We start from the raw sequence: 12,982 nt of genomic DNA on the forward strand, positions 1-12,982 counted from the left end.
CCTGGGACTCCTCTGTAGCAACTATTGAGCATCCACAGAGAGAATATATACAATGATAGTGCAGGTCCAATGTGAACCACAGAGTATCCGCTATTCTTTGGTTCATGGAACAAAGTAACCTTCCCACTGGTCCTTCCAAAATCGATGGTTTCTAAAGCTATATTCTTCCATACACACGCTTAGCTTTATCCCATGGGTTATTTTCTGTACTGGGGACAGTCTGGCCCCTGGATCTTAATGGAACAGGATCATATTTTTACTTTATTTTATTTTTTCTGATATCAAAAACCATCCTTTCTACCCTTCAGTTTCCTCCACTCACAGTTTAAGACAGAACAGAAGGGGAAGAATGCAATTCTGACTTGCAAAGTGCACTAAGTTACACAGAGACAAATAAGAGATTCTTGAAGTTTTCAAGAACTCAAGTCATCCAGGAGTGATCTAAAGAAGTGATAGAAAGAGATTACCTTAATAATCAACTCAAATCAAGAAACATCCAGGAAGGCTTAAGAGTGCATAATGGCTATTTTTTTACTTCATAAAAGAGGCCTTGAGACCAAAAATGAAACTGCAGACCTATTTAAAATCAGCTGGGGAGGAGGGAATAGATGAAACGTTAGATAAAAGTCGTATTTAAGAGAGTGGCCAGCTCTCACCAACGTTAGTTATTCTAAGAGAAAGTCATTATTATTATGTATTACTACTTGATGAGCAACGTGGTGCCTCATCAGAATCAACCCCTCATTATGCTAGTTGCTGTGCAAACACACAGCAGAAGAAAGTTCCTGCCCTAAAGAGTTTACAACCTAATACAAGATGTAACAAATAGAAGAATAAACAATTGGAGGGGATAGTAAGTAGGGCAGATTGAGGTTAATGATAGGAATATGTGGTTACATAAATTAACTGTAAATACAGTAGCAGGTTTTCAATTGATTGTGTGGATATTTAACATATGTATGTATAAAAGCAGGAATACTCATGATATTAGGAGTCCACACAGGCCATCTACCAGTCCATTAGTGAATACAGAAACACATATAATGCACATCCAAATTCAGGACATACTCAACCGTGTGATGTACTTAAAGTAATGTAACAGGACCAGCCTCATGCAATGAGTACACAACATGTTTGCATGTCCAATTTAAGAGCCAGTGGCTGAAAATTTGGGCCAAGGGATTGAACATTGATGAAAGGGTAGCAGGAAAGAAGGCAGAGTGTGGGAAGAGAGGAAATTTTGGAAGATATGTGTACAGTTTCCTTAAAACTATCTGGAAGCCTGGGAGGACGGTGGCTTGGGAAGGCTTTAGGCATAGGTGGTACAGTGAAGCATAGAGGGAGAGACGTGCACACACACTCAGCTTTATGGATAATACCATTATCCTGATAAAATTCCTTTTTCAGTGTAAGAAGAAAACAATTCTCACTGTGACTCTTTACCATTGTCACATGGAAATAGTTGTTTGAATGTTGCTCTCATTCTTCATATGTTTGATTTAACTTGTTAGAATGCAAGTTCTAGAGGGTGAGGACTTTATCTGCAGTTGCATCTGTACCACCCCTTAGCACATTAGCAGCACTGCTGTAATAGGAATAATAATTGCTGTAAAAAGGAATGAGAAATGTAAATGACCTAGTGGCTGATTGTGGAAGCCATTTTACAAGTCTGCAAGTGACATTTGATTAGCAGTCACAGCAAATAGTAAGGAGCAATGCAATCAGATGAAGTACCTAGATCATTAAGTACTTGGGCTAATAGATGGCAAATGCAGATAAGCGTTGAATAATAAGTCTCGCGGTAAAATGCACTAAAAAAAATCCCATTGAATATCTGCTGAATGGTAAAATGGTACTGCATGCTGACTAAGAAGGGAGGTGGAAATTAAAGAGCACTTGAAATGGAAAATGGATGGTCCCAGCTGGTTGGTTATAAATTAATACAGTAGTGATCAAATATCTATAATAGTGATGGTGTCAACCTTTTCTGCATTGCTGAATAACATGAGGCCTATTAGAATGTAAAATAACCACCTATGAGAAATGGAGACAGCCCTATTATGTGTAAAAGGCTGGAAAATGCACTAGAACACCACTAGGAAATTGACTAGTTATTTGAATAGATATTTAATATGTATCCAGCCTCTGTGATGTTTTATCCTCAAGAATTTTAAAAGTTAGCTTCAGACATTGAAATGTTTGGGTGGATAGTCAATGATTATCAGGACTTCCTTGGCCTTGGATTGAGGGAACAAATCTTGTGAGAAAAAGTTCTTTGGCACTTAAAGTATTTGTTTGTACATCTTACTTTTGAAAATAAACTGCCTTCGTCATAGTCGTATCTCTTGCAAATCCAGATGAAACTAGGAAGTGTAGAGGTGTGCTCTGATAATTTTTAAAGTTAACCTAGCATTTTCCAACTTCAGAAAATTGATTTTTGTCTTATGTTTTAGGCATAGAATCAGGTTGGTTCTTGCTTTCTAATAATTTCTCTGTTCTCTAATTATTATGGTACATAATCTGCTGCTCTGTACAATGGCCAACATACCATCATCAGTTTGTCATTTGAGAAACAGTGCATAACCCAAACAGAAGAGTCCATGTTCTCAGTGACTTTGGGGCTGAGTCAGGATTGAAATACATTTAATCAATGTCACATGAACGTCTCATAACCCAGAAATCCTAAATACTGAAATCAGATGGTTCACTAATAATACACATACGGTTTTCTTTCCTTCCCAATAACAAGATGCTTGGAGGATCTCAAAATCATTCTGAGATCAGTCATTTACATTGATAAGCAAATGACACATCATTGAAGTTGAAAAGCTACAGTATGTGTGTTGTTTTATTTAAGTGCTAAAAGTGCACAGAGTCTGTGACTCTGAATGAATGTAATCTCTCTTTCTCTCTCTTATGCTGAAAAGTTATGATGGGGGCTTGGCTCTCACTCACACACCTGTGTCCAGACTTCTCTTTTTTAATGTTTCCCTTACTACCAAAGCTGATGACCTGTATTGAGGTAGGAGGTGATCTTTATGGCATTATATAGTTAACAGCAGAGGTTCACTGTGCCTTCTCTCTCTTTCCCTTTCCCTGTCTCACTTAAGGGACTGTTGAATTGCTGGGCAAGCAGCCAGCATGGATCTATGTCTCACGGCATGCAAGCTGTTCCTCGAAGCCTGCTTTCTCCTTATTTACAGTGAATTGAGCTTTGCTTCCAGAACTCCAGAAACCTCTTTGATTGGCAACCTTGGGGGCAAAAACACTTTAGATTAAAAATTGAAGCGATTTAAAAAAATTCTTATAGGACAATGGATTTTTTTCCATTCCAATCTGACATGTTAATATTGCCAACACAATGTGGAGGCCATTCAGAAACCCATGGGTTGCCCTTTATGCATTGCCCCACGGGAGCCAAGATGGAGTTGGGCACGCTGTGCACATGCAAAAATTAAATCTCTTCACAAGCGTTATGGAAAATAGCAGCACTCACACGATGCATTGCTGAATGTATCTCGCAGAGACGGCACAACATGGTTTGCAGTGCCACTGTGGCAGGTACACCATATGAGATGACAGTTGCTGTAGTAAGTGCACAGTTCCCGTGTTAAATAGAGCAAAGCCTCATGTGGTGTCTGCGTAGCATTTCCTCGGAGACAGGCGGGCATACCTCCTCCAGCTTTCCCAGGGAGGTTAAGATTTTGCTTCTCATATTTAAGTGCAGGGGACTGGCCTAGATGATCTCTCAAGGTCCCTTCCAGTCATACAATTCTGTGATGATGTTTTATGTACTTTTCTTTGTCGTGAGTTCACCGTAACTCATGTCCTTTTGCTATCTGACTCTCTTCATTTTTCAGTCTGTAGCCTCCAGAGGTGTGAAATCAGAGACACAAAATAGAAGGTATAGCCCTGAGGGAAAAAGAAAGCGAGAGCAAGGTAGCTTTATGCCTTTGTCAGGGACTGGTGCAGCCCCCAGCGTAAGCAAGAGCAGTTTTGAGGACTGCTTTACTTTATGGCAGCCTTACTACGTGCTGCTTTGCTATGGCACAAAATGCTATGTGCATGCCCCAGATCCACTATCAGCCATGCATAAGGCTGCTTACATCAACCTCATGGTGAGCCTCCCCTCAGGGATTCTTCTCCAGATATAGTGTCCCCTTTATATTCCCATATATACCATTGGAGCAGCATAGGGTGGCAGAGTGGGGGCCAGACTCAACCCCAAGGTGTTTCCTGACACAAAACAATGTCTCTTTTGTTGGAATAAGTATTTTTCCTTAATTTATTTAAATGCCAGCAATGTATTTTGTTTAAAACTCAAGTTTGCATCAAAAAATCACAGTGGACATAACGCCCTTGTTGTATTAATCAGTACATATTTATCCTCGGATTAACCTGAAATAGCAATTAAATGAAAGGTCGCATTAGAGCAAGTTTAAGGATGGGTTGAAAAATAAATAAAGGCTGTTGCATCAGTATTGTAAGTTCTCCTTAGTCGTAGTTATAAACAGGGACTCACCATAAGATTGTTTTCAGGTATATAGAGCAATAATCATAAATGAGTTTACTTAAGCAATAACATGTAAGGTTTAGGGGGGTTCCAGGGCAATGATGATGGACTTGTGTCAGCGTAGAGAGGTGACATCACATCAGCTCCATGTTGTAATGACTAATGCAGTTTCATATACGGGTCATATCAAATAAAATAATGTTCTCTGCTGTTTTTTCAGTAGCCAATCAGTTTCATGAACCAACTCTCACAGTTTCATTTAACTTAAGTTTGTAAACCAAAATAACTAAGATTATGATAATTGGTAATATTTTGGCACTCCTAAAACTTAATGAGTGGAGTATTTTCCATGTTTATAATTTAGACTGGCAACTTTACATCTAAATATTGACATGATTGCATGCATTTGCCTTTCTTCTATAAAGCACTTAGCGAACCTTGACTTCTGAAAGCTGATATCTCTCTGATTTATTTTGACATGATAATGATAGGCATTTCATTTTTCCACTTGCCAGTTTTTGTGTAATTTGACATCTGTACATAATTAAGAACACTCATCTTTGATGGATCAACTATTAGGTGAAATCTGGTAGTCACTAGAGGTCTGATTTGCAGAAAAGCTGTTGCCCACAGTTCAGTCAGTGAGAGCTGTAGGTGCTTAGCACCTTCAAAAATCAACCCATATGTTTCCAATTCACCACTTGTTTGGCAAGCAGTGGGAACTTTGCCTGAGAAAGAAGTCCTGAATAGGTACTATGGGGAAAATCATAGTCCCATAGAAGTCAATAGCAAAACTCCTGGCGACTGCAGTGAAGCCCAGATTTAACTCAATGTGTTCAATGAGTCATGTTTTGATACCCCTTGGTTTACTGTCAAGTGAGGTCTCATTTTGTTGTGTGTATAACCCTGTAAACATATGAATAATCTATAATCATCACTCAGGCTACGATTTAGTCATGGGTATTTTTAGTAAAAGTCATGGACAGGTTACAGGCAATAAACAGAAATTCACACCAGTGACCTGTCCATGACTTTTACTAAAAATACCCATGACTAAATTGTAGCCTGAGTGATGATTATAGATTATTCATATGTTTACAGGGTTATACACACAACAAAATGAGACCTCACTTGACAGTAAACCAAGGGGTAACAAAACATGACACACTGAACATTAATTATGCGGGGGCTACTCTTTGTGGGGCCGCTGCTCTGGGGGGAGGACTAGGGGCTGCTGCTGGGGGGCCAGGGCCAGCGGTACCAGCTGCCAGAGGCCGCCCCAGGACCGCTGAGCAGCGGCCGCCCCGGGACCACTGGGCAGCGGCCTTTGTAGCTGGCTCCAGGGCCACTCAAGCAGTAGCCAGTGTGGCTGGCTGTGGGGTCGCCCAAGCGGCTGGCTGCAGAGTCGCTCCAGCGGTGGCTGGTGTGGCTGTCCCTGTGGCTACCTGAGCAGCTGGGCCACTGCAGCTGCACTGCACTGCAGCTGGGCCCAGAGCCACTGGCCACTGCAGAAGTCATGGAAGTCATGGAAAGTCACAGAATCCATGATTTCCGTGACCTCCGGGATGGACATGGAGCCTTAATTGTCACCCAATGAGATGATATATTGCTACAAATATAGTACAAAAGTCATTTTCACAGCTTTCCTTCAGTTCATACAACACATTTCTATTAATAAAAGATCTCTCTTTCACTAAACATGAAGCAAATGCAGCTGGGTGGCAACCGGGTTGGTACCTGTTAGTAGTACTTTTCACTACAGTTGTACTAGCCAGTATTATTGCTAACTGACTTTGGTTTCAGTGGTAAATAAATTGTTCGATAGGAACACACTGGTTAAAACTCAGTAAATAAAATAAGTATGTGGGTAGTAATATTCCCTCTTAAAAAGAAACCTAAATACAATAGCACTGAAAACACAGGATTTATCTTTCACCATTCCTTTTACCACTTTTTGACCACTGCCTTATCAGTGGACGTAACTGTATCACAATGACTTTTGTAATATCACAAAGGAAATGGAATACTTCCATTAGAACAATGGTGATCCTCCGTCATAGCTCGCTGGTAACTATACTGGAGTAGTAATGCAGTGGAATTTTGGAACACTTCATTCCAAGGAGGTAAAATATAAGCAACATCTCCACAAACGACATGGTGCTGTGCTCTTCCATACAACACATCTCTTGTGAAAACCTGTTTATTTAAAAAAACTTTAGTCATGATTGCAATTAGTCAATATTGCAGTAATCTCCTGTTTTTTAAATGAATCATTCACACACTCCAAACTATATTGCTTTTCATCCAAGGATATCAAAACATGTTAAATTAATTATACCTCACTGTACTCTTCTGAGGTAGGGAAATATTTTAATAACAATTACAGTTGGTGAAATAACTGACCTAAAAATAACCAACAAGGGCTGGGACTAGAGATTAGAAGAACTTCTGACTCCTAGGGTCGCTTTATAACCACGAAATCATACTCAACACCAGACTTGAATCAAACATACAAAAAAAATTGCATTTAGCCTTGCCTCTGTTAATTAATTATTTGTGAACTGACTTTGACTTTTACAAGTTGTTAATTATTCAAAATTGATGTACACGTTATGTGGAAAACATTTCAGACTGGGTCATTTGCAGTGTTCTCAGCTCTGATTATTCTGTGGTACGATAGGTCATCAGAGCCATATGCTTTTCTTTAAGCTGTTCACCTGATTGAATACTTTATAAAGAAGCAGAAGGAAATCAAAGTGACTTTCAAGTTACGTGACCGAGTCTTGTGCAAACCTTCACTCTGATGAATCTGCACAAATATTCCTGAGACTTTTGCTGCCTGTGAATCAAACAACATTGAATGATCATTCACTGAAAACTAACAGAAAGCGTTATGAATACAATCAAAGTGAATTCATGAAGCCAAATTCTCTCCTGGTGTAAGTCAATGCAGCTCCATTTAAGTCAGTAGAGCTATCTTGATTAGACCTTGGGGGGAGGGATAGCTCAGTGGTTTGAGCATTGTCCTGCTAAACCCAGGGTTGTGAGTTCAATCCTTGAGGGGGCCATTTAGGGATCTGGGGCAAAAATTGGGGTTTGGTCCTGCTTTGAGCAGAAGGTTGGACTAGATGACCTCCTGAGGTCCCTTCCAACCCTGATATTCTATGATTCTATATTCTATGACCGGCTGAAGCTTTGGCCCATGACTTTTATGCAAATGAATATTTGAAAATACTTTTTTGCCCAACACCACCCCCTCCACACACCCTCTCATTCACACAACTGTAGAAGATTATTGAAGTTTAAGTTCAGACATCAATACGCTTTTGCATCAAGTACATCAAGTCCTGTCTAGAGCTTATTGTGATTAATAGTGTGACTGTACTATGTGTAGCAGAAAATATTGACAGAAAATGTCAAAACAAAGTTGGGATTTTCAAACTGGATCCTAATCCTTGCCTACTTTTTAGTTATCACAGTTTCATTCCCACGCTATACCACTTAATATATCACATACATCTCAATATTTGGGTAGCAGTAATTCCCGCCTTGTTTGGACATAGATGAAAGAAACTCAAGAGAGTCAATAAATTGATAGATTTGCTGATCCTTTCCATATTCATACCCCTTTCGTTTCCTAGAAAGGACCTCATACAGCTTTAATCACAGTAGAAGTGCATTACATCAAACCAGTAACAACTTTAAGTATGTTAAATGTTCCTTTCCATATGAAAAAAAATCTAGAGTTTACAGTTCTTTTATTCAATATTTGAATTTCTTTTAAAAACACCGTTAATGTGTCTGCTTGAAGTACCTCTTCTATTTTCACTGCACTTATAATTGCATGTGTGAAAAGTAAGTAAAATATCACCTGCTGTAGTTGTGGCTGTTGTCTCTAGGGACCTAATGTTTCAGCGACAAGCTGAGAATTGGGATGATAAGATCAAGGGATTTTATTAATCCCCTTAATAATCCTTCTTAAATGGATTATTTTAAATTACATAGATGTCTGTGAAACCAAGCCATTCTCTGACACCTGCAGGACAGGTAGCCATATGGTACGGTAGCTCAGTTTTCAAATGCTATAAAAAAATCCAGTACTGAAGGAACCACATAGGACATTGATTATTCTACAGTTAATATGCAGCCAAATGAAATGTAATGACATGCAGTGGCCCTTTGTCATGATCCTCAGGTCATTGGAATTCTAGGTATCATGTGGCTTCTGTCAGGAAACTAATTTCCTCTGAGTAGGAATGCTATACACAAGATCTGCCTGTTGCCTCTATAACAATGATGTCCCCGATAAGCCATGCCAAGAAAAATTACCAGAAGCAGATTTCCTCCAGCTATTATTTGTATTTGAAATATTTTTCTTGATTTTTGGACACTAATAATGCTGGAAAACTAATCTGCCCAAGTCTAGCCAGGCAAGGTTTGGCCATAGAAATATAAGATTGATGTGCAGCTATTCTGTTCATCTCCTTAGGAGCATTTTCATATTTACTTACTGAAGACATTGGCCTTGGCATCAGTTTTTCCATGAAAAGTTTAGGTGCTATAAAACAAATTAGATCGAAGATTTTTTTTTCTGTTGCTCATGTTAATGAATTCTCTTTTCTCTTTCTTAGAGAGCCGACATAGGGATTTCTGCTTTAACCATTACCCCTGATCGGGAAAATGTGGTAGATTTCACAACCCGTTACATGGACTACTCAGTGGGTGTACTGCTTCGAAAGGCTGAGAAGACAATGGACATGTTTGCCTGCTTGGCACCATTTGACCTCTCCCTGTGGGCCTGCATAGCTGGCACTGTGCTTCTGGTAGGACTACTGGTCTACCTCTTGAACTGGCTCAACCCACCACGCCTGCAGATGGGATCAATGACTTCTACAACACTGTACAACTCCATGTGGTTCGTTTATGGATCCTTTGTGCAGCAAGGTAAGAAGCAAAATTCATCTTTAGTACAGAGGAAAGCATACATGCTACTCCAGCTACCGTGGATTCTTAGGACCCATGCTATACCATGCATCCATGAAGTCTAAGCCTTTGACATGCAGCAGCCTTCTGTATGTGTGGTGAAAAGCTCTGAATTGCTACACACTAGCCTGTTTTACTTTGTATTTGTCTAATTCCAAAAAAGGCAATGTCTGTCACCACAACTCTCAGAGCAGAGTAATTCTAATCTTCTACTAGCAGGTTACTCATAAATAATGTTCATCATAAGCTCTGGTGCCAAATCAGACAGAAAATCTTTGAATTTAGCTTTGGGTCTAAATTTAAAATCTTCACCTGTGCACTAGGGTCCAAGTTCTGTGTCTTCGGCTGACTCATCTCAATATTTCTGTGCCTCTTTCAGTCTCACCAAGGCTTCTCTGATCTTATTGGATACTTTATCTGTCTTCTCTAGCATTCTGATTGACTCAGGTTAGTCCTCAGTGCCATTTATACTCTGTTTCTTCAAACCCATTCCCCTTGGGCAGAAGGTTAGTGAGATATCCCTGAAGAATCGCAGACTGCTGACCCAGACTTAGTAGATAAACTTTGTGCCACTATGTCTTAATATTCTGACACAGAAATTAGAGGTTAACACTACTCCAAACCAGAATCAGAAAAGAAAACCAAATATAGGCTCTGGAGAAAGAAAGTAGAAGATTGAGAAAACTAAAAATAGTTGGACAAGTAGAACAATAGCCTTTAGCATTTGTAAATGCAGTCTTTCATGGGTCAGTACAGGCACCATAGATGCACATATCTGCTAATCCATGGAGCATGTGCTGTATAAACAACCATCACTGCTGAAGTCTCAAAACTCCCACATAGCTCATGGACTTAAACTTGAACCTGTATGAAATTCTATATATAAAGTGCTTTCCATTGACTTTGGTGTTGTGAAATGGAATATTTTAGAAATTGCATTATTAACCACTTTGGTAGTTGTCCAGATAGTCATGGCGCACGAGATACCCCATGATAAAGAAAGAACCCAGTTTGACTTTCAGATCCCAGCTTGAGTTTGCCCAGTTGACGGTTAAGAAAACCAACTTTTGTTTACTGAGCAAATTTGATAGGGACTCACTGAGACACAAGATCCCCTCTGTCACTTTAAAACGGCCAAGCTCAGCTCTTGACATTGGCACTGAAGTTTTTCCCAAATAATGTGCTGCCCACAGTCCAGACATCAATTGCACCTTTCAGATGGAACCCGTTTTTCAATGGATGGTGTATATCACTTCTGTCAAATCCACAATGCTGTTTTACGTGGGATTATTGCTTGATATTGACCCCACCACCTGTACCCCATCCCTAACATCCTTAACTCCCTGTGATCCCCTAAAGCTGCATATTAAATACTTCAAAGAGGCAAAGTTTGTTTAATTATCCACTTCAAGTTCATGAATTATCTGAATGGTCCACTTTACCCCTTCCACGTAAGTCTCTGTTCCACAGTGTATTGACTTGTTTTAGGTTATAGCTCTTTTTGAGGCCATGACCCTCTGTTGGCAGATAAAAAAAAAATTTCCAGCCACTCCCTTGAGCAATAGTAAACCAATATAAAGGGTCAGGAGGGGAAAAGAACGAGCAGTGGAGAGGAGCATGGAGAATGGAGTGTGAGAGCCACAAATGAACTAGATAGAGACAAAATAGTCCAGATGACAGATGGGCACAGTTGTTGGAAAGAGTGAAGAAAGGACGCTTCCTCAGGAGATTCACAAGCGCCGCTTTTGCTGATAGGATGAGGACTGTGAGGAGTTACTCAGTACAAATAAAAGCCATGGGAGGGACATGATGGCTGATAGCACAAAAACTACAGTGGGAGGCAAGCAGAGGAAGTCCACAAGCTTGGAAAGCTGAGAGAGGCTTTTACTTGAAAAGAGAGAGAGCTTACCCCACCATGTGGATTTTCAGCACACACTTCTCACAATCCTCTGTGAGAAGTGTGAATGTTCCTTTTGTTTCTGTTGCATGTGTAGAGTCAAGGAAGACGTGTCTCCTTCAAATAGCAGGTGGAAGGACACTCCTTAATTTGGTAGAAGAGAAAAAGACATGAATTTAATAGGGTTGATACAAAATATATGAAGTTTACAGACTGCTTTAATCATGAAAGCTCAGAGGGCCTCAGGATTCCAGTGCAATAGCAAAAGAGATTCATTTATAATGTCATCCAATATTTCACATTCAATTTGTATGTAACAAAAACTGTATTAGCTGAAGTTCTATTGTTTACCAACCCTAGTGAATACAGGAAAAAATGAAAGTAATTTCCATTGACAGATTAACTGGCTATAGTGGTAGGTTTGCTTTCTGCATTCACTTGTCATCTGCTTTTCATGCAGCAAAGAAGTTGCAGGATTTATTTGTTTTAGAATACCAAATCTGTTGCTGTTAATTGTGATTGACACATCTTAACCAAGGTAGCAAGGGAAATTTTAAATACTGTCGTGTTCACTTAAGAAGTCCCTTTGGCTGCTGATTTAAAACATGACAAGGTACTCACTTCTATTATCAAAACATACAGCCACAAATATTTTTATGTCCTTCACTGAAAGAAACAAAGCTGCAAGATTTGAAGACTGCTAGGGCTTTGGTAGCACTGTATTTTTTGCCTAGGCCTACCAAACATGTCCTGGCTTCTTTTTTCATGTTTTCTGTAAAATAAAGATACTTGAGCACAGAGGCTGATTCCAGGCTTAACCACATGTTTAAATAAAAAACAGGCCTTTAGAATAACAATATATGTTATGCTTTAACAAACTGTGTACTCTATTTAGATTAGAACAGAAGGAACTGCTTTTACCAGTTAATTCTAAACTAACTAAAACCTGTGCCGTTTATACAATAGCTAAGGTCTGTTGTGATAATTTGTATTTTATGTTCAGTTTGGCTTCTTGATGTGCTTTTCAAATCCTGTTTGTAAGTTTTAACCTTTGCACTTTCACAAGCTCAAAAACACGGGCGAAAATAAACGTGTTATTACCCTACACGAGAGTCAAATGGACAAGTCTGATGGTTGAACTGTGACTGTGAATTAATTTAATCTTTAGCAACAAAAGTTTAGTTTTTTAAGTGTTTCCTGACAGGCAGACAGTGAAGCAAAATGTGCAACTCTATTCACTTTTAATGAGTTACACAAGTGTAGCTGAGGGCATAATTCAGCATACAGGACATTTATTGTTAGTCATGATGCACGAGATGACACAGAAAGAACCCAGTTTGACTTTCAGATCCCAGCTTGAGTTTGCAGAGTTCTCAGTTAAGAAAAACAACTCTTGTTTACGGAGCAAATTTGATTGGCCTCATTGAGACACAAGATCCCCTCTGTCACCTTAACCATTCAAGCTCAGCTCTTGACGTTGGCCTTTAAGTTTTTCCCAAGTAATGTGCTGCCCACAGCCCAGGCATGAACTGCACCTTTTGGATGGAATCTGTTTTTCAATAGATGGTGTGTATCCCTTCCATCAAATC

General features: G+C 39.5%; 1 protein-coding gene across 1 annotated transcript in view; it reads left to right on the top strand.

Annotated features, from left to right (window-relative positions):
* Positions 1 to 12,982, top strand: part of GRID2 (glutamate ionotropic receptor delta type subunit 2) — a 1,023,637-nt gene that overhangs the window by 833,443 nt on the left and 177,212 nt on the right. Inside the window, exon 11 of the mRNA XM_073340701.1 lies at positions 9,145 to 9,457. Coding sequence (XP_073196802.1) covers positions 9,145 to 9,457 — 313 coding nt within the window. The remainder of the gene's footprint in view (positions 1 to 9,144; positions 9,458 to 12,982) is intronic.

The sequence above is a fragment of the Lepidochelys kempii genome, chromosome 4 (assembly GCF_965140265.1).
Source record: "Lepidochelys kempii isolate rLepKem1 chromosome 4, rLepKem1.hap2, whole genome shotgun sequence".
Taxonomy (NCBI): Eukaryota; Metazoa; Chordata; order Testudines; family Cheloniidae; genus Lepidochelys; species Lepidochelys kempii.